Genomic DNA, 21,173 nt, shown 5'->3' with positions numbered 1-21,173 from the left:
TCATATACTTTATGTGTTTACAGTGCAATGACAGTATCCAGTATATGTGATATATAAGCACTAACACATCAACATGCAGTACTGTATTCGTTACTACACATTCATTATATACTGTAAAGGCCTTTTCCCACAGCACACATTTTGATGTGTCACAGAAAGAAAAGGTGTAAATGATGTTTTGGTTTCAGAGCCCTGGTACTGTACTGGTACATTTGTTATTGGTAAAACCTGTACTTTTCTTACTATATGAGTTAAAATGTGAAAAAAGGCTCATTGGACTGAGTTCAAAACCCTCCATAGTGTTACTGTAAATACAGAAAACAGGACTATTACACAAGATTTAGACATTAAAACTAACATTACTTCACCAGTTAGATGTTTATTATACAGATGATGTGTTTAAGAAGTGTAAGAGATTCAAGCTACAGTTATTGACACTGACAGGAAACCTTCATGGATTTTGCCTGAGCACACTGAACTTCCCTACAAACTAATCTCAAATTGAGTTTGAAGCAATTGTTACAAAAAGTAATGGCCCGTGATTTAATTTCCTTATATAACACTGGGTGGATGATTCAGTCCTGACTCTAACCATAACCATTTGTCTGTGTGTCTAAATCTTTCAGCTGTTGTCAAAAATGTGACTTGCTCTTTGTGGACGGGACAATCTACCAACTCCAGTGTCATGCCTGGATAATCCGCTGGGAAAGTAGGACAAATGCCTCTAGGCCTTGAACCATCAAGGGGCCCCTGAGACACACTGACTGGTCTTTTGCAACATTTTTTTCTAATTTTAACCAGGATTTGATCCCAGAACCAAACAGAGGCCCCAGTTCAAGACACATACAGAGAGAGAGGGAAAGTATTAATGTGAGATCCGTAAGGTTACTGTAGCCAATGTCAAAATGCCTGCTAGGAAAAAGGCCTAATATCTAGTCTACATAGTAAATCATAGGGTGCTTAGATGCAGCACCCCACTTCTATAAATGATTGTACACCACTGAGATATATAGGGAAAACACACACACAACCCTTACTCCCTTAGTCCTGCAAATACACACTCAGCAGCTTACATATTCTTTCTAAATATTATTTATTTTAACACCTTTTGCACTTTTTGCATATAAGTAGGTTGTTTATGCCAAAAAATCCAATTTCATATTTCACATTTTGTTCTTGTTGACTTTTGTCTTGTGATGTTTGTTGCTTTACGCTGTACATCTTGTGGTGTGTATGTGCTAAAAATCTTTAAATCCTTAAGCAAAAGAGTTTTATTTTATAATTATAAACTAAAGTGCAGGTCTGCATGTGGGGAAAAAACAAAATAAAGTGTCTTAGGAAGGTGTTGTGCCACAATGAAAAACCAGAACAGCTTCAATAGTCTTTTTGCATAGATTCTAAGTCTCTGGAGCTCTAACGGAGGGATGGGCAAAACATGTTCTTATAAAAGACAATCCCTCATTTGGGTTTTTTGATGCTGGTGGTGGAGAACAATGCCAACATTGAGTGCCAGTGCAGGAAGTAGTGTGCCATGTATGAAGCGAGGCAGAACATAAGGGTGTGGTGGACAGGACAGATTTGCTTCCCATCACAGACCTGAGGCTGCCTTTTCATTAACTGTAACCACAGTCTGTTTCTAACCTTAACTGAACTGTAGTTGTCATGTACAGATATTCTAGAAAGTGAGAATTTATATAACATTGGCTTTGGATTTTAAAAAGTGAACATAAGGCCCCACCTTCTTGTCTGGCGGTGGGGCTGGGAATAACCATTAGTCCATTAGTTTGTTGTGATTGATTGAACACAACTTTATTTTGGACAGGCATCAAAATAATCTAAAAACAATTAAAGTATCAAAACTAGATTCTGACCAACAATAACACAGGAACCACTTTAGCTGATATTGTACTTCAGCAAAATCCCCAACCAATTTGCAATTAAGCAAATTACCAATTAATCATTTAACATGCAGTAAACCTGTAGAGTTTTGTTACCTGCTTTGCCCAGTTGGTTAATCCACGTTTAGAATTTTTCAAGTCTGTCTAAAAACCAACAGTCAGGTGTCCATATGAACAGTGAAAGAGGTTTTCCTCGCTGTAATCATTCCTCCTGTTCATACTATTAAAAGATCCCCTTCAAATGTGCTTTCAATGTAAGTGATGTGGGCCAAAATACACAGTGTGTCTACAAAGTAATTTTTTGCAAAATGCATTTAAAAGTTGATCTAAAGCTTATATGAGGCATCAACAGTCTGAGTTAGTCGTATCGAGTGGATATCTGCTATATTTTTTAGTCTTTTTAGCATCAAATTCCGTCTTTGTGTTTCCCTGAGCTGAGTTGAGCTGCGGTGGAAGTATAGTAACAAAAAGAAGAACTTTGGCACTAAAAAGACTGTAATGTTGAAAGATATCTACTTGATTTGACTCATTTGGACGTCTGAAGCTTCATATTAGCTTCAGATAAACTTTGAAATTCATTTTTGCACAGGAGGAGGAGGAGTGATGTCCCCCATCACTTACATTTTAAGTGCATTATGAAGGGATCTTCTAATGGTCGGTATGAACAAGAGGAATGATTACAGCAAGAAAAACAATGTTCATTTGGGTATCTGACTATTGTTTTAAGACAGACTTGAAAAATTGTGACCCCCGTCCTCTAAAATCTGCTGACTGTGAAGGCCATACATAGCACATTATCCACATCATCTCCATCAATCTATTCAGTGAACCTTCCTGCCCTGTCTAGAAGTATCTCTATTTACCGCCCCTTTATTCAGGTTTCTTTGACGTGTTGAAAAATATACAGATGTATAGATATGGCTTTAGATATATATTAAAAATCAAACAAACAGTAGGCCTATAGTCTCGCAGCATATTGGATTGTTCCTCGGCAACCGTGACGTCACCGCTCTGACCAATCGGAGAGCTCGCAGCACTGACGTTCCTATCGCGAGGTTATCACATTAGCTTGGTTAGTTAAGCTAGCCGCGAAAAAGCTTGACTGTGTAGCCGCAGTTTACAGTTTTATTCTTCTTTTAGCACTGAAAAGGACAACGCGCATAGTTGGTTTGATTTGTCTTGTCACGTCTGCAAGAAAGGACAAACGTCGGGCCTTGTGTTTGCACGGTAAGTTGAGTAAACGCGTACAATCGGCTAACTAGCCAGCGCTGTTGCCCAGGAGGAAATGGGTTTGTTTTGGAAGCCTCTGAGAATGTCCAAATTATGTTTTAGTGGCGTTCAAACGCTATTTCAGTGCAGCTATATCATTTTTGTTGTTTTGTTATTAACTTCTCATTTTTGTCATGTTTCTCTTTTTACGTTCAATCCTTAATATCTTATCTTTAAACGGTTATAACGTTACTGTTCATGTAGGTACAAAGTGTGACCAAGCTGTGTCAGTCTTGCTCACGATTCCCTGTGTAACCAATGTTTTTTTTCCACTTAACAGGATCCCAATGATGAGTTATGCTGAAAAGCCTGAAGACATCACAAAAGAAGAGTGGATGGACAAATTAAACAATGTACATATTCAGAGGGCGGACATGAATCGGCTCATTATGAATTACCTGGTGACAGGTGAGACTTGAGATGATTGATTGATACAGGATTGATTGATTGTTTATTTAAGTGACCTGCACCTTTCTGGTGCCCAGCCCATATGGGCTAACAATACACTAAACAATAACCAGGATGGCTACATGACAAATCATAATGTACACTTCCACAAATTTAAAGAGTACATTTCTAAACATTCAGTTTACATGACAGAAATATCCTGTTATGATAGATACAGTGTTCTCTGTCTTAGCTGTCAGGCTTCTCCTATAAATCTAGCCAAAACAAAAATCTCCACATTAAAAAGCCAGCTCAACATATCCGCTTCACACAATCAAAACAAATCAGGATTCTTCAATTGGATCTTTTTAAACAAAAATATTAACAAACATAATTCCTCAAGTCACTGTACAAAGAGTGATGGAATACAAACTGAAATTCATCCCTGACAATACGAAGATCACAAAAAACACATAAACGTTGTTCTTCAGGAATATCTGCCTACCTCAGTTGCCAGCGGTAAAGTACCAGTTCTTAACTGAGCACACAGGGAGCTTTGCCTTCTCTGTAAAATTAATTTTAACTATGCTTAAGCTTTAGCTTCTTACAAATTTCCTCCTTCCATTGTTCCTTATGGATCTTTCATAGTTTTTGTTTGACTGTATTTATATTATACTGCAAGTGATTCCTGAAAACAAAACTCAAGTGAGGAAATAACATTCATAACTATCGCTTTTGTCTTTGCCTCTCTCTGTATCCGTTTCACATTTCAAGAGGGGTTCAAAGAGGCTGCGGAGAAGTTCCGGATGGAGTCTGGGATCGAGCCGAGCGTGGACCTGGACTCTCTGGATGAAAGGATAAAGATTAGAGAGATGATCTTGAAGGGACAGATACAGGAAGCTATTGCACTCATCAACAGCCTACACCCAGAGCTGCTTGACACCAATCGATACTTGTATTTTCATCTGCAGGTACATTCGCACAAAGCCTTGTGTTCATCGTTAGCTCTGATGATAGTATGTGTATCTGTGAACTGGAAACTAGTTTGTGGCAAATTCTGCAGGTCATGTGGTAGACAGAAGATGTTAGCCTGAGATTTATAGGGGTGAACTTAACAGCAGTGAGAGTAAAATACAGCGACAGTATTGGGAGCAATGATGAAGTGTGAATAGACATTTAACTTCCTCCATCATCCCTTGTAGGAAATAAGCCAGTCTGTCACTCTACATGATGAGATTATGTTCTTTGTCATCTTGCTTGGTTAAACAGGAAAATATTGTGATACTAGATAAAGCTTGATAATGCCTGACTTCAACATTCACTGCTTGTGCTTAATTTCCCCTCTTGCAGCAGCAACATTTGATTGAGTTAATCAGGCTAAGGGAGACTGAGTCAGCGTTGGAGTTCGCCCAGACACAACTGGCCGAGCAGGGGGAGGAGAGCCGCGAGTGTCTGACAGAGATGGAGAGAACACTAGCCCTGTTGGCCTTTGACAACCCAGAGGAGTCGCCCTTTGGAGATCTGCTCAATATGATGCAGCGGCAAAAGGTAGGCTGGTTTTTATCTGATAGTCAAACTGAAATGTCATTTTGTTTTATCTCACTATTTGAATCACTAAAAGAAATCGGAGATGTGGGTAGCTTTCACATGTGTAGTTCAGTTCATTTGGTTTGGATCAAGGAAGAAAATTATACATTGTTACCTTTTATCCCATAATATTACAGTAGAAAATACCTCTTTATTTTGTCAGATTTCTATCTGAGGTCTGGTTCCTTTCAGTCCTTTTTGTGCTTTGTGTTCACGCTAACTTTTTACAAACAAACCACAAACTGTAAGCACGGTGACTTTCACGCTTTATCACCACCACTACATGGACTCATGTGGAGGGAAATTAAATTTTTGAGACAGACTTTACTTCGCCTTATGTGTTTATTTATTTTCTCTGCTGTCAGAAAGAACTCAAAAAATAAAAACTGTTTATGAGGGTTATAGTCGAAAGGTAGAAACTAAAAAGAGGCATATTGTACTACAGTCTTACCGGAGGACACTTTTTATATGTAATTTCTAATATACACATTTTATGACAGGCTCAAAACACCTGTTTTTTAATGGCTTTTCACTTTCTGATGTATCAGGGAATATTCCTGCACTCGTGATAATGTGTATAAAGTATATGTTACCATGGTTAACAAAAGATCTAGTATAAATATAGGCAGTTGCTTATACAGATGGAACAATTGCTTTCTTAACAGTTCACAATCAGCAGATAGATTTAATAGTAGTTTAGATTTTACATTCATGCTAAAATCACAAAATCTTGTGGTTAGTCTGTTTTGCTTTCACACTACAAACATACCGACATCAGAGTCTGCTTGGATGCATACGGAGATCCCTCTTCTCTGGTGGTTTCGGTACAGTTGTTTTGGTCCTCACCAGAGTTTGATTAACAGCTCTGACATCAGCCCAAATGAGCTGAACTAAACAGACAAATGCACCAGAGTTTGTTTGAGCTGAACCAAACAGATTAGGTGTGAAAACACCTTTTAGAGGTCTGAAACCAGGATACTGAATTCTTACTCATTGTGGAGACAGCATGTAAACATTAAGATCACAGTGAATGCAAAGGATACATTATTGTGCCAGAAATGTGTTTATTTCATCTTGACTGCAACACATATTTTGGTGCGCAGGTGTGGAGCGAGGTGAACCAAGCTGTGCTGGACTATGAAAACAGGGAGTCGACGCCCAAGCTGGCTAAACTCCTGAAGTTACTGCTGTGGGCACAGAACGAGCTGGACCAGAAGAAGGTGAAATATCCCAAAATGACTGACCTTAGCACGGGCACCATCGAGGACCCCAAGTGAACATAACAGACAAGAACAACCACCTTCCACGTCCCCTTAATTTATGATCAGTCAGTGACTGTGTGACAACCAGGTAACATATATGTATAAACAAATGCTACATTGTTTTTTCATGTTTCATTCAGGAGAGTCAAGACTTCACTCATTGTGCAGACTGTAAATTGCTGTAATTGCAAAGTGACAGAAATTATTTAGTTTAAATACAGATCCTGGATTTTTAGAAAGATCTCGGAGACAACAAAATTCAAATTGCTGTTTTATATTTTGTCTTTCTAAAGCCTAAGCCAGTAAGTAGTATTATTTATTGTGACAATTTTTCCCCACCGTAACATTATTTTGCCAGAAAGAGAGTGGGTGGTATAAATGAATAATGTTAATACTGTGGCGTGTGTGGAGCCTAAATATAGGCTGCAGAGGATGGAAGAAAGTACGATGGTATAAAGTTTGCAGACACACAATTAGCCTTTTTAGGGAAGAAATGTTTCGAATGAGATCGAGGACGCTGCAGGACTGTAGATGTATCTTTGTTGACGTTTGAAATCTAAATTTCTTACCCAAAATGTGACTATTTTTCAATTAAATGGAAAGATGGACTTTATTCATGTAATACAGTTTTAATTCATGTTAATATTTCAGAATTTTATTTAGTATGATGTTGAAGTGATTTGAAAAAGAATCGACCACTTGCTTTCCACACATGAAGATCTGATTGTAACTTTACAATATGTCTTTATATTCTGCTGGTCTCATTTCACACGTGTGTGTCGGGGAGGGTGAAATAGGTCCTGACTGACTGGTTGAAATCAGAGATGGTTTTCTTGCCGAGTTGCGCCCCGTTTGGCTTCTTCCCAGCCTAGGGTATGCATTGCCCCCCAACGTGCTCCAAATGATTAAATTTGGTTTTATGTTACAAGGGGTCCAGTTTAGAATAAGCTCCAGCCAGTCTAAGTGATAGAAGCACGATTTATACGCTGCTCGAGAGGAACGGCTGCTGCAACCAAGAAAAGCAAATGAATGACGGGGCTGTCAGTTATTGCTTCTCTCTAGTTTGAAAACTCGCATTTAAAATCCATTCAGACTAGAACAGATTCTTCTGTTCATCGGCTTTGTTCTGGTTATCAATAACAATGATCACAAGCATTGAAATTTTGAATCTGAACTAACTGGCATTTTGAAAAGAACTTTCTGTCCATTTTGCCACTTTTAAAGCCGTTAGTATTTTCACTTTAACTGCATGTAAGTGTATCTTTTTTTTTTCAATGGGAAAAGGCACTTGTGCTTGTTTATTTTGTTTATTTTGTTTACTTTTATAAAAAAAAAAAGACAAACTTGCTGCTAGTTGTCCATCCTTAATTTCTTTTAAAGGACCAGTGTGTAGGATTTAGTGGCATCTAGTGGTGAGGTGGCAGATTGCAACCAACTGAATACACCTCACCCCCTCTTTCATGCATGTAGGAGAACCTACAGTGACCACGAAACTTGTGAAAAACGCGAAAGGCCCTATCTAGAGCCAGTGTTTGGTTTGTCCATTCTGGGCTACTGTAGAAACATGGCGGGCTCCATGGAAGAGGACCCGCTCCCTATGTAGATATAAAAGGATTCATTCTAAGGTAACGAATGATTCTTATTTTTAGGCGATTATACACTAATTAAAACATACTCATGAGTATTATACTCCATTTCTGCCCCCTAAATTTTACGCACTGGTCCTTTAATGTTGTATTATATCGATATTGGCTTTGACAAATACTGAGACCCAGAGAACTCACATCCCTTTTATTATTCAACATTTTTAAGATCAGATTTGCAATTATTAAAATAAACAAAACTTTTGTGAACCATAAAAGCAGTTTTTTTTTTTCTTTCTCTGAGTTGTGAATGTGCATGTGTGCAAACTTAACCAAAGAGCCACTGATATTTATAAGAGTGGAGTTACTCAATAAAAGGACTTTTTTGTCTTATTTCAAAAACCTGACGATGGTTTTAAAGTAAAACCGAAAGCTTGAAACAACAACAACTACGCCTTTGTCCTTAAAAGGGAAATATGCAAATTTTATTTCCAGTGAAACCAATGCTAACGCCTCTGCCGTCAGTCTTACAAATCACAACCAGGTGCTCTTTTGAGTTTTGTAGCAACAAGTTTTACCTGTCTGGCTCGTCCGCCTGAGGATATGAGGTATAGCTGTAGCACACCTCTCAGTGTGGGCGAGTTTCACAGATAACAGAGGAGACTCCAGTATTCTCTGAATGGCTGACAAGCACATATCCGGAGACGGTAGGGATGTTTTTGATGATTCTCTATTGGATCTCAAGGTTTACACCGGCAATGGTTCTACAGAAAAGATGCAAGAGGACCAGAACTTGTGGCCCAGGTGAGACTACAGAAGATTTAGATCTAAGAATATAATACGACAGTTTTGTTTATATACTTCCTAATAAGCTCCATCCAGGTTCTAGTCTTGGATCTGAGCTAAATGTCATTTAAATCTATTAAAATGTGACACATGCTACTTTCATATGGTCACAGTCTACATTACATGATACATGATTTTGCTGATGGAGCTAATAAAGCATGATCTACCTTGATTATCAACTGTAGTTCATGTTATTACATTACTAGATTAATTTTTTTTAGTATTTTTGACATTACTGGTGTTGCACAGGCTGCTGTAGGTGTGTGTGTGTGTGTGTGTGTGTGTGTGTGTTTATCCTGGTCTTAAGTTACAGTTTACAGTTCCTTTGGTTACAGTTTTTATCAGACAAAACTCTTGCCCTTCATACTGACAGACCTCTGGCTCAAAAATGGATCGTGATGCTGTTTATGGGCACCTGCCTCCTCTTCTGTGCCAGGATGGCCATGCCGATCTGTGCGGTCTCAATGGCAGCCACTTTTCACTGGAGCAAGATCGATTCTGGTCTGGTCCTAGGTGGATTCTTCTGGGGTTACTGTCTCACACAGATCCTTGGAGGACATGCCAGCGACAAGTAAGCGACTCACAGGGCTCTGCTTGGCAAGTTTATATTGTTAAGGTCTATAGTTTCAGGATTTAAATGTTTGTTGTTCTGTTAGAGTGGGAGGAGAGAGGGTCCTGTGCATCTCTGCAGCCTTGTGGTCTCTGATCACAGCTGGGACTCCTCTTCTGACCCGGCTAGGCTGTCACACCTTCGCTCTCATGACTATGGCCAGATTCCTCATGGGACTATTGCAAGGTGAGTGCTGCTGCGTCAGATACAGTATTGAAATAAGCACTTGAATAAATGTAAATAAATTAACCTAATTTGACTGGAAGACTGGAATTTTTGGTTATTCAAAACTGGCTTTAAACTGATCTGGAGCTGCTGTCAGAGCAACAAGCTGTAAAATGTTCGGTCTTATTTACAGTTAGCTCATCTTCTTGTGGTGACCCCCAAACATAAACTCACTTCAGATACATTTGATTCCTTTATTAGAGGGACGGTGAAAAATGTTTGGTTGAGTTGTCCGACCAACTGAACCAGAAAACATGACATTTGAGTTTGATATTATGATCAAGATTTATCATTTATTCATAAAAATGTATAAAATGTAGCCCTGTAAGCAATACTACAGTACAACCAGCAAATGCAGGCATTGACAATTTTTCAAGTCAGTCTTAAAACAACAATCAGGAGCCCAAATGAACATTGAAACATGTTTTTCTTGCTGTAATCATTCCTCCTGTTCATACTGACCATTAGAAAATCCCTTCATAATGCACTTACAATTGATGGGGGACAAAGTACACAAGCCTCCTTCTGTGCAAAAATGTATTTAAAAGTTTATCTGAAGCTAATATGAAGTTTCAGACGTCCAAATGAGTCAAATCAAGTAGATATCTTTCAATGTTACAGTCTTTTTAGTCCTCCTTTTTGTTATTATATTTCCACTGCAAATTCATCCTCTAACTCAACCAAAATAACTAGATGTGAATCAACAGGACAACAACATGTTAGCCTGGATCAGTCAAGCCACATTTAAAGGTCAGGGCCAACATTAACCAGTATAGTGATGGGTGAGCAGGTAAAGCAGGTTGTCCACTAATTCCACGGTTGTCGGTTCAGTACCTGCTCCTCCTGTCTTTATCTCAAAATATACTTTTAGCAAGACACTTAACCCAAAGTTGCTCCTGATGTTTAGATGTATCTTGCAGGGCGGCTCTGCTGCACACAACCTCGTGTGTGAGTTTGTTTATATGTGAATGAAAACACTTTGAGTAAAGGCGCTATCTATGCAGTCTCCCATAAAGCCGGTCTATCTTTGGAAAGTGCTTGCAGCAAAAGACAGTAATTGTTGTGTTCACATCGTGGAAATGTTACAACTCTATAGCTGTTCTTGGTGGTTGACCCTTTAAACAGTATTCTTATTCTCCCCCTTGTTGCAAAGATAATTAGCTTTCATGTACATTAAATTATTTTTTCCTAAAGGAGAAATGAACTAGGAGGTGTTTCAAGGGAATAAACATTAGCCTCCTGGAAGTGAGGCAAAGGCACACACACACGCACACACACACAGTACATGTACAATACCCAGTATGCACATACCACACTGAATGGGGTGGTTGAACGGGTATTCATTGTCTCTTTCAGGAAGCATCTTGCATGATCGCCCTTAAACATAATAGTGCAATCTGAACTTCTGTGATCCTTTTTCTTCCTCTTTCCGTCAGGAGCCCCTTCACACTAGTCGTTAATGGTGTTTAGATTTTGTTGATAAAGGGTTGATTGAAACGTCCAGGCTCATAGGAGTTATATGAATTCTGTCTCAGAGTTTCCGATATTGTCTTTTAGGTGTGTTTTTTCCATCGTTGGCCAGCCTGTGCTCACAGCGTGTGGTGGAAGGAGAGAGAGGGTTTCTAATGAGCACCATACACAGTGGTAGCTATCTGGGGTATGTTGTGCACACACACAGACACACAGACACTAATCTACATATAAACTCACCATCTACCTCTGGTGACACTTTTTCTTTTTATTGCTCTTCCAGAACATTGTTAGCAGGTGGGCTGGGGTCCTTGATGCTGGACAGGTATGGCTGGGAAAGTATGTTCTACAGCATCGGTTTCCTGTCCGGACTCTGGGCGCTCGTTGTTTGGCAGTGTTTTCTGAAAGGTACAGTAACTGAATCCCTGAATGAACCCCCGTACTGCGCATGATGATAGGTTGTCACATTTCTACCTTAAATTACCTGAGGAGAGAATAGCTCTGCTTATATTTTCAGCCACACTAGCGGCTCTATAGATATCAATCCTGGGAATATCAATGAATTACTATGAAATATGGTACAGATATTGATGTTGCCCAGATGATAAATCCTACTGACTTTTCCTCTAGTGCCACTATGAGGTTGGCATTTGTGGTTTTTGAGTGAAATATTCCAACAACTATTTAATGGATTGCCATGAAATTTGGCATACAATGTGATTCAGGTGACCTTACCCCCAAGCAGATGGAAACAAGTGACAACTCACAATGGAAGATGTCAAGAACACGCTGGCTGAGTCTTTTTAAGAAGCAGTCTGTCTGGTACGGCTTATATGTTTTTTTTTAATCCTTCACTATTTACCAGTACATGATGGTTTAAGTGTATTAAATACCTTAATGAACACCATCTCTCTCTCTTTCTGTCTTTGTCATCTTCTCTTTAAGGGCCATGATCTTTGCTCACATGTGCATGTGCGGCACTTCCTACACTTTACTGTCATGGTTGCCAACATACTTCAAAGAGTCATTTCCTCATGCTATGGTATTTGTTTTCTCCACAACGTGTTGTGTTGTTATTTAGCCAATAAACATGCTCCACTGTACCCTACTAGGCCTTTAGATAGCCTCAAGTTCACTACATAGTTTAAATTCCATATACAAACTGGTTATTTTCACACCGACTTGTCTACTCTTGCAGGGATGGGTGTATAATGTCATTCCTTGGCTAGTTGCAATTCCATCAGCACTGGGTGGAGGATATGTTTCAGATTTCCTCATCAAAAAAGGTATTAAATAAGTGTCATTATTCTTAAAGTCTTTTTAGGTCACATTTCAATTAAAAAAAATTATATGAAGGCACTTGTTTACAGTTTGTGTTTTTTGTCTGTAGGATATGGTGTGGCATCTGTGAGAAAGATAATGCAGGTCAGTATGAGACTGTTGTGTTTTTACAGTCATCCAGTTAACAAAAGTTGACGTTTGAAGCGATTAAAAAGTGTGTGTGTGTGTGTGTGTGTGTGTGTGTGTGTGTGTGTGTGTGTGTGTGTGTGTGTGTGTGTGTTTGTGTGTGTGGTGAAAAGTTTGTTCTGACTATCTGCTCAGGTGCTCATGTTGGAATTTTTGTTAGTCTCTTTCAAACATGTGATTACAAGCCTAAAAGTCTCCGCAGGGCAGACGTACTGTTACATTTTGTATGACTCTCTAAAATCTATAAAAAAAAACCTTTGCTGATGTTCTTTAAAAGCCCAATCAGTCATTTTTATGACCATATAAGGTACAAGTCTGTACTAGTATATACTGTATAAGTGAAAAGCTTGACTTAACGATTTTATCTCTTATTATCTAAACAAATACTAATCTCAATCGAGTTGTGAGTGATAGTAAAATCTAATCCTTTGTTTTGAATTTTGGTTATGTGGCTTCACTTTTTTTAGATTTATTTTACATATTTATTTATATTATAGACCGTACTTTAAATCTGCACGTCTCCCCCTCCTCAGTTCTTCGCTATGGGTGTATCGAGTATCTTTATCATGCTCCTGTCTGGAGCTGTCAAATTTCCCTCCGCTGTCATTTTCGTCTCTGCTGCTTTGAGTGTATCCACCTTCACTAGCAGGTATGTTGATAAATAAAAAGTTTCTGTTTGTGTGTCATATATATGGGAATATATGTACAGGGAATTTCATATGGTAGTTATTCTCTATTTCAGTTATTGCCAACAGAGTCCATGAAAAGACCAAAACCAACAATGTGTAGTTTGTTTCCCAGTACTTCCTGACTTCCCTACCACTAAATCAACTGAAACTTTATTTAAATAACATTTTACATACAGTTGATCCAGAGTTCTTTAGAGCACAAACAGGAAATCCAAACAAAATGTTAGGAGACAAACAGAGAAGAAGAAAATCATAACCATATACACATAGTGGCAGAAACCAGGAGGACATAGATCATCAGAATAAAAGTGAAAAGAGAGGTTGTATGTTTGGATACAATGACCAAACAGGAGTATAGAAATGAAGAAAAGGACAGAGTATAGATCCTTGGGCAACCCCACGGAAAGGTTTAACATGTCTGTGGCATCGGTTCCTACTGGAGATCTTTAAAAACGGTTCTTTCATTTTTCTGAAAAGGATCAGCAATTTCCTAAAACAGCCGGCACTGTAGTTTTTAGCAAATGTCATTCAAACAGAAGTAAAACGTTTGTTAGTGGAATCAAGTCATTGTTGCTTTTTATGGGATTTGTTGATAATAAGAAAAATGCAGAATATCACCAACTTTATTCTTTAAATTCATATTTTGGATGGTGTTGTAAATGAGTAAATTAGAGTTATCATCTGTGAATGTGCTTTACTTTTAGCTGTTTGCTGTTTATATAATGAGTTTCAATGTGTTTCAGTGGTGTGTCTGTGAATGTGCAGGATCTCACACCATCATGTGCCGGTGCCCTTTATGGTGAGTTTCTTGTAGTTTATATTTCAGTTCCATCAAACTTCTCTAATCTTTTGCATGTCAGTGTCAGTGAGTCGGTCCACCACTGTGGTCCAGAGTATCCAGTTCATCCAAGTACTTGATGGATTTCTAAGAAATTTGTTTCAGACATTCATTTCTCTCTCAGGATGAATAACAAGCACTTTTGTGATCTTTACATTTTCCTCTTCGGCCATCATCAATACTTTGCTCTATGACAACATATCTGCAAAACTAACAGCATTCAGCCTCAGCTGTAGTTTTTTAGTGATAATTATCAGATGTTAGCATGCTAAAACACCAAAGATGTTGAACAAAGTAAACATGATACCTGCTCAACATTAGCATGTTAGTATTTAGCTCAAAGCATCACTGTGCCGACGTACATCCTCACAGAGCTGCTCGCATGTCGACTCTGAGTCTTGTTTTAACATTTTGTTGTTTATGTTTTTAGACATTTAATCAATATTTCTTTTCTCCAACAGGTTTTATGAATATGTTGGGTGCTTTCACGGGTAAGTATCCAAAATGTTTATTCCTTTTTTTGCAGCATATACAGTAAGAAATATGTGTTCACTCAGTGGATAACAGAAAAAAACAACAGAAACTGTGTCTGAAACTCGATTTAAAAGTGTAAATTCTTTATTAAAGCACCACTGATCTCAAACTGTCCTCTTCCTTGTGTGTGTGTGTGTGTGTGTGTGTGTGTTGCACAGGACTGGTGATGGTCTCGGTGTCAGGCTACCTGATTGATGTCACCCTGTCGTGGGCCACAGTGTTCTCCCTTGTCATTTTAGTAAACGCCACAGGCCTCGGAGTCTTCCTCATCTTTGGAGACGCCCGTCGTGTCGACCTGGAAGATTACAGCCAGGTCGTGGTGGTTTGACCCAGAACTTTCTGCTGAAAATACCAGTCAGTGTCTGATTTGTGAAAATGTGCGTTACATTTGGATCTCCCTCATTTCATGTCATTTATTGTACAGTACACACAGTAAACACAGTGTTTATCAGGAATAACTGCAGTTTTGGATGGTATCATGTCATGTTTTCTTTGTCATTTTTGACAAGAGAATCATAGTTTTGTAAAAGTACGTGGAAATAGACTTCCTCTCTCGAAAATGAAGGAACTGGAATATTTCAGGCAAGTTTTTGTTCTGTTGTTCTTACCGGAAATCTCTCTGGATAAACAACGTCTGCTAAATATGAATTGCAGAGTATAAATGTTTATTACTGTATAAATATTTAATTTAGGAAGTTTGATATCCACACATAAATGTTTACATTAATAATGACTACATGCATAATGCAAGCTGCTGATTATTGTAACATGTAAAAACACAGCATATGTTAACAGGTGAATTACAGCCAAACTCTATCAGGACAAATTATAACGAGGTAAAGCGCGTTTATTTGTCGGAGAGCTTTGGCTACACATAAACTTTTTTGGCTACACGTTTTGGTCTTTTCTTGGGATTTGTTGACACTAAGAAATCATATTTTTTTAACCGGTCATGACATGAAATGTTGGGTTTGGAGGTCTGTTGTAATGTTGTGATGATGCACCTGTACTGTAACTTTATTTATTGAAGTTGGAACTTGTGTACTGGTGAATCTTATCTGCTTGTCCTGTGTGTGCGCTGCACCGCTGGCCGCAATGTTCAAAGCTACTAGAACTAGTGAGGTGTCTTTAATGAGACTCGACATGAACTTTGCTTACAAGCACTTATGACTGGTTTATATATTTATTATATATATTTATCAAACATTGTTTCTCAAAGTTTGGCTGTTGCGTCTGTGAACTGTTTTGTACATGTGTCAAAATGTTAATGAGAGTGTTTTCGGTGTATTTTTTTTATTTTTATTGAACCAGGAAGTCTGTTGAGATACATTATCTCTTTTACATGGGAAACCTGGACAAAAGGACTCTGATTAGGTGAAATGATTTAATTGATCAATTTGACTGCATTTGATTGCATTGATCTACCAAACTGTGGTCCAGTCGCCTGAGCATGTTAACAAAATATTAAAATTGATTCAAATATTACAAAGTACTTTTTCATTATTAGTCATCTGATACTGGAACACCAGAGGGTTTGTTTACTGTAAAATAAATCCAAAGACATGAAAATCTTCCTTCTTCCAAAAAGAGTAACAAATATGAACATATGTAATATAATTAATGTAATATAACTGACATATAATTGTCTGTCATGTAGAAGATAATGCTAAAAACTGTTTTTTGGAAGGTTTGTCGACTTCAGGCGGAACTATTCAGTGTTATTATCACATTTATAAGACAGATGAAACGGCGTCAGACTGCGGATGTTTTTAATTACAGAATAATTTATTTTTCTAGCTGCACTAACTGTTTAAAGCTTTTGTGTTGATTAACACAATCTTATTAGCTTTTTTTTCAAGCGAGGGTACAAAGAACTGAATAATAAAGTAAAACTGCAGGCTGCTTTTGAACCGTTGAAGGTGAACGATGTAAACATTCAAGATGAAGAAATAAAACTTGTATTTTAAAAGAGAGGAAATGTCTGTGTGTTGTTTACATGCAGTAAAAGCTCGTTTGAAATAGTTCAACTTGTTTCTGTTTTAGGAATTCTGCACAACAACAGATTCAAAGATAACTTCATGTACATGTTAAGGATCTTTGTGTTTTGACAAAGAGCAACTCAAAGACAAAGACGTTGTTACCTGAATAAGGAGATTCATGTGAAGAACTTTTCATTAAGTTGAAACAAAGTTCTCTGAGCATCTTCCAGCGAAATGCAGCTGAATCAGGTGTTTCTGAGTTTGAGGGCAGCAGACTTCCAGAGAACAAAAGGTACGGGAGCACACTGATTAATTCACAGCCTTTAATTGTGCCAACAGACTAACGTTTCAACGTTACTTTGTCTTCATCAGAGTCAGAGAACTTTTAATTAGTTTTGGAGAATTTTTTTTTTTTTTATCTGATTATTATAAAAATGTGAAAATTTCATTTCACACATCATTTACACTTGGTTGGAGGCAGAATGCTCCCGGAGCAACTTCCCCAACACCTGAGTTATTTTTATAGACACAAATGTTATAAGACACAAACACCATTATCTCTGACAAATGAAGATATTACGTCTAAATGAAAGGACAATCAATCAACTCATATTCTGATAATAATACAACTAGCTTGTGCTAACTGCTAACTACAATTTGCATTCAAATGAAGTGAAGAATGAACTACATGTAGGCACAGACATTTCTTTAAAATGTAGAAAGGATGATAGAATTCAAGGTTCTGTTGTATTGTCATTATTTAATACAAGATTGAACAATGTAATGCAGCTTTAGCCTCTTCCACACTACACACATAGACATAAACATTTTAAATTAGAGTAGAATAAAACAATGAAATTGGCAATAAAGTAGCACAAAGTATGTAAAAGTAACACTAAAGGAAGAAATACAAAAAGGTAAAACTATTATATTTACAGTGAAAATATGTGTTTGTGTGTGTGTGTGTGTGTGTGTGTGTGTGTGTGTATAGTTTAACCACACGTGCAAAATCAATGTAATATGTTATAGTGCAAAAAAAAAACCCTTGAGGTAGTAGTGGCAGTGCAGGTAGTATAAAGGTAATGATATGTTATATATGTATGAGCCACTTGGGAAAAAATAGCAGAATTGTTCAACATCCTCTGTGTATAAAAATATGATTTAAAAAACAAAAAAAGTCAAAAATATTTCCATTTTTGTGTATTCTGGGTCACTTTAGGAAAAGTCATAAAATATCAGGCTATTAACATAAAAACTAAACATAATAAAGTTTAGTTTTACTGCTCTCAAATGTAAAAATGAACAGTAAAATTGAACAGTATGTAAGGATAGATAGATAGATAGATAGATAGATAGATAGATAGATAGATAGATAGATAGATAGATAGATAGTAGCCAAAACATTTAAACCATATTTAAATTTTTTTACTCAGAGAAATCAATAAAAAATTATATTTACAAATTTATTTTGTTTACATTATCATAAAATGACTTCTTCCCTTTAGCTGATTTCTTTTACATCCTAACAGATCATCAGACCTGCTGGTTTATGAACTGTATATATGTTATACTATTTATATATATTAATCACATTCAAGCCTCACATTTTTCAGTAAATATATAACATATAAGGGAACTTTATATCATCTGAAGTTGAACTGGCAGAGGGAGGCTGGAGGAAGGCTCCTGTCTAGCGGAAAGGGGCCATGTCGGAGATCTCCATCGATCCACCGCGGCTCCGGTTTCAGCACCCCGGTCAGCGCATCATGTGGCCCGCAGCGCTTTTCCGTCCACAGGGATGGAAATGCAATACAGCCGGCAGCAGATCCGATACATTATATTAACCCGGTCTGCAGGACGCGTTTAATGGGGGCAGCATTCAGCGTGGATGCACGTCATGACGTTATTGCTTTAGCCTATGAGGACCGGGACATGAAAGCCGCACGCAAATCAGGCTTTTAGCTGTAGAGAAATGTTTAAAATCTTTTTAAAAAAAGAAAAAAACGAGGAATAGTCTTGTAGCTCTGTATAGAAGGTTTGTCTTTTGATCATGTCTCTATCTCCTGGTACAAAAACCTGCCTGGACATCAGTGGGCCTGCCCTCCTGCCTCCATATACCAGCACCGTGAACGGTATTGTTTGGCCCGTTTTACCTTCACCGATTCATCTCTTTTGAATCATATGTTTCCTCTGAAGAGTGTCAGCTGTTAAGCCTGAAAAATCAGCTGCAGTGTGGAGGATTGAAGGCATGCAGCTGCGCACACCGGAGCCGGACCGGAGAGACTGGACAGTTAATTATGGCGTTTATTTGAAGCCCGCACAAGAAGAGAGATTCAGTACCAAAAAAGGACAAGAAGAAGAAGAAGAAGAAGAAGAAAGCGTATTGTGTGACGCCGTCTGCTGTGTTTAAAATGTGCTATTTCTGTTACAGTCTTGTTTTATTGGTATAAAAGGAAAAAAGGGGGATTATAAATAGCTTTGCATTGCGATGGCGTTCAGGCCTTATTCATTCTGTGTGTGTGTGTGTGTGTGTGTGTGTGTTTGTAGGCTGTGTTTCATCTTGTGATGCTCAAATGCTCATAAAAGCTCCAACTTCTCCACATAAAAAGGACAGGATTGCCACTCCTCGTGTTCACGGCGGACCTTGATTTATCAGCCATACAATTAAGGCACGCGGTGAATGCCAAGAGAGGAATCACGCGCTCCACGTCCTGCATCATTCATGAAGATGGAGAGATTTCAAACATCTGCAGAAAGAGAGAAAGAAAGAGAGAGAGAGAGAAGGAGAAAGAGAGAGAGAGAACACCTGGCCGGGCTACACCAGAACAAAGACTCCCTGTTTTCTCACCGCTCACATCAAACTGTATTGTTGTTGTTTTATTTTTTTCTTTTCTGCAGATTTTGTACGTGTCATCCTACAGGTCTTCCATTAGGCTGCCACATTAATCAGGATCTACTTCTGCAGGAGGAGCCTGGAAAGACGGAATAGAAATTGAATTTATGATTTGACAACAAAATTAATTCTCATTACTGGTTATTACTGAAGATTATGTTCCTACTGGTTTGGTCTATTTAAACATCAGAAAATAGGAAAATGTCAGAGTCCATCTCAGTTTCCAGAGTCCAAGGTGATGATTTCAAATGTCTAAAACCCAAATATATTCATTTTTCTATTATTAAATTACATAAAACAGAGAAAGGCTCAGACTCAGACCATTAATAGATGATCTTAATACTTTCCTGTCATCCACTGATTAATGATTCTATAAAGTATGTCCACATATTTATCTTTAGGAGGAAAATAAACATAAATATCATTATAAATTGGTGTGTAGTTGATTTTTAGTGTAGTTATTGTCTCCATAAGCAATAAACCCTCAGCTATAACAGGCCTATTGCAGAGGACACAGCTGTAACACCTGAGCACCTCCTGCTGCTGTGACTGGAAACTGGTCTGCAAACGAGCAGACAAGAAGAAACTGATACTGAAAGTGCTGATAAATGGTTGAAATGATCAGCAGTGGTTGTACGACTGCAAATGTGACCAAACCTACTGGAAAAAAGAGGAAAATCACTGTATCCTGTATGGAAAAAATGTTGCAATAAAACCCACTTTTATGTACTTAATGATGTTAAAGAAACATCCAGTTTCAAATGTATTCAAATGAACATGACTGGTGTCACTGGAGCATCTCAGTGTATTGATCCGCCACTAAAAATAGTTTCAAATAAATGCACTTTTTACTTCTGTTTTAGTCTTGTTTGTTAAAAACTGGAGCGCCCAGCTGTTTAAGAAATTACGGTCTTTATTAAAACAATGGAAGTTAATATTTATGACATGTTTATTTAGAGATTTATATTGTCAGTAGGAACAAATGAGGCTGAGATCCACTGACAGTGAAGGAAGTGAGAAAGTAGATGGTATTAGTTTTGGCCTTTTCATTGGATTTTAAACTTTCTCATTACACTTGTAGATTTTAGTCCAAACTCAAGTATTTGCAATTCCACTTTTCTTTTTTCTTAATGTGAAATAACATCAAATGTGTGTATGTGTGACATTTCTGTGTGTCTGCTTAGACTTTATGTTTATTCTTGTACACAAGTCTCTCTTGTAAAAGACAGAATCCTAATCTCAATAAGTCTACCTGATTAAATAAAGGATTAAAAATGGTTGATGATAAATCTAGTATGATCAATATAGAATAACACCACTTATCTTTTAACTCTACAGATGATTATTCTGATAATAAATATGTTAAATAACAGTTTAATGAAATAAGCTGTGAGCCAGAATCTAAATATTCTTTGAAAATGGTGCTCAAAATCCAAAAAGTGTGTTAAGACCTAAACAACATACTCATGTGTTTTCATAAAAGAATCAAAAGCGGTGTAAAAGGTGCCACAATGATCTCAGACAGAGCGACTTTTTTAACCAAATCGAGGCTCTTAGGAGCGGATTGTAAAACGTTTTGTGTGATTTTGCGCTGTATAAACAAACATCTTCCTCGTCATAATAAACACCCACAAAC

The 21,173-nt window shown here is 37.7% G+C and overlaps 2 protein-coding genes across 2 annotated transcripts; both read left to right on the top strand.

Moving 5' to 3' along the window:
* Positions 1–2,933: 2,933 nt before the first annotated feature.
* LOC121895778 (glucose-induced degradation protein 8-B homolog) lies at positions 2,934–7,849 on the top strand. The gene is made up of 5 exons (XM_042409218.1): positions 2,934–3,125; positions 3,448–3,575; positions 4,329–4,525; positions 4,905–5,102; positions 6,245–7,849. The coding sequence occupies exons 2-5, from the start codon at positions 3,455–3,457 to the stop codon at positions 6,416–6,418; spliced, it is 690 nt and encodes a 229-aa protein (XP_042265152.1). The 5' UTR covers positions 2,934–3,125; positions 3,448–3,454; the 3' UTR covers positions 6,419–7,849.
* An 816-nt stretch (positions 7,850–8,665) lies between these two features.
* Positions 8,666–16,598, top strand: LOC121896005 (solute carrier family 17 member 9-like). The gene is made up of 13 exons (XM_042409608.1): positions 8,666–8,790; positions 9,206–9,403; positions 9,489–9,628; positions 11,225–11,324; positions 11,421–11,545; positions 11,863–11,959; positions 12,083–12,179; positions 12,336–12,423; positions 12,528–12,562; positions 13,138–13,253; positions 14,037–14,092; positions 14,593–14,622; positions 14,824–16,598. The coding sequence occupies exons 1-13, from the start codon at positions 8,666–8,668 to the stop codon at positions 14,991–14,993; spliced, it is 1,377 nt and encodes a 458-aa protein (XP_042265542.1). The 3' UTR covers positions 14,994–16,598.
* The last annotated feature ends 4,575 nt before the right edge of the window (positions 16,599–21,173 follow it).

This window comes from Thunnus maccoyii, chromosome 4 (assembly GCF_910596095.1).
Source record: "Thunnus maccoyii chromosome 4, fThuMac1.1, whole genome shotgun sequence".
Taxonomy (NCBI): Eukaryota; Metazoa; Chordata; class Actinopteri; order Scombriformes; family Scombridae; genus Thunnus; species Thunnus maccoyii.
Note: the sequence above shows the minus strand (reverse complement) of the source record. Positions and strands in the feature narration are given on the sequence as shown.

Coding starts and splice junctions, on each gene's coding strand:
- LOC121895778 (XM_042409218.1), top strand. CDS start 3,455: ATGATGAGTTATGCTGAAAAGCCTGAAGACATCACAAAAGAAGAGTGG. Junction 3,576..4,328: donor TATGAATTACCTGGTGACAG/GTGAGACTTGAG, acceptor TCACATTTCAAG/AGGGGTTCAAAGAGGCTGCG. Junction 5,103..6,244: donor ATATGATGCAGCGGCAAAAG/GTAGGCTGGTTT, acceptor TTTGGTGCGCAG/GTGTGGAGCGAGGTGAACCA.
- LOC121896005 (XM_042409608.1), top strand. CDS start 8,666: ATGGCTGACAAGCACATATCCGGAGACGGTAGGGATGTTTTTGATGAT. Junction 8,791..9,205: donor GACCAGAACTTGTGGCCCAG/GTGAGACTACAG, acceptor TCATACTGACAG/ACCTCTGGCTCAAAAATGGA. Junction 14,623..14,823: donor TATGTTGGGTGCTTTCACGG/GTAAGTATCCAA, acceptor TGTGTTGCACAG/GACTGGTGATGGTCTCGGTG.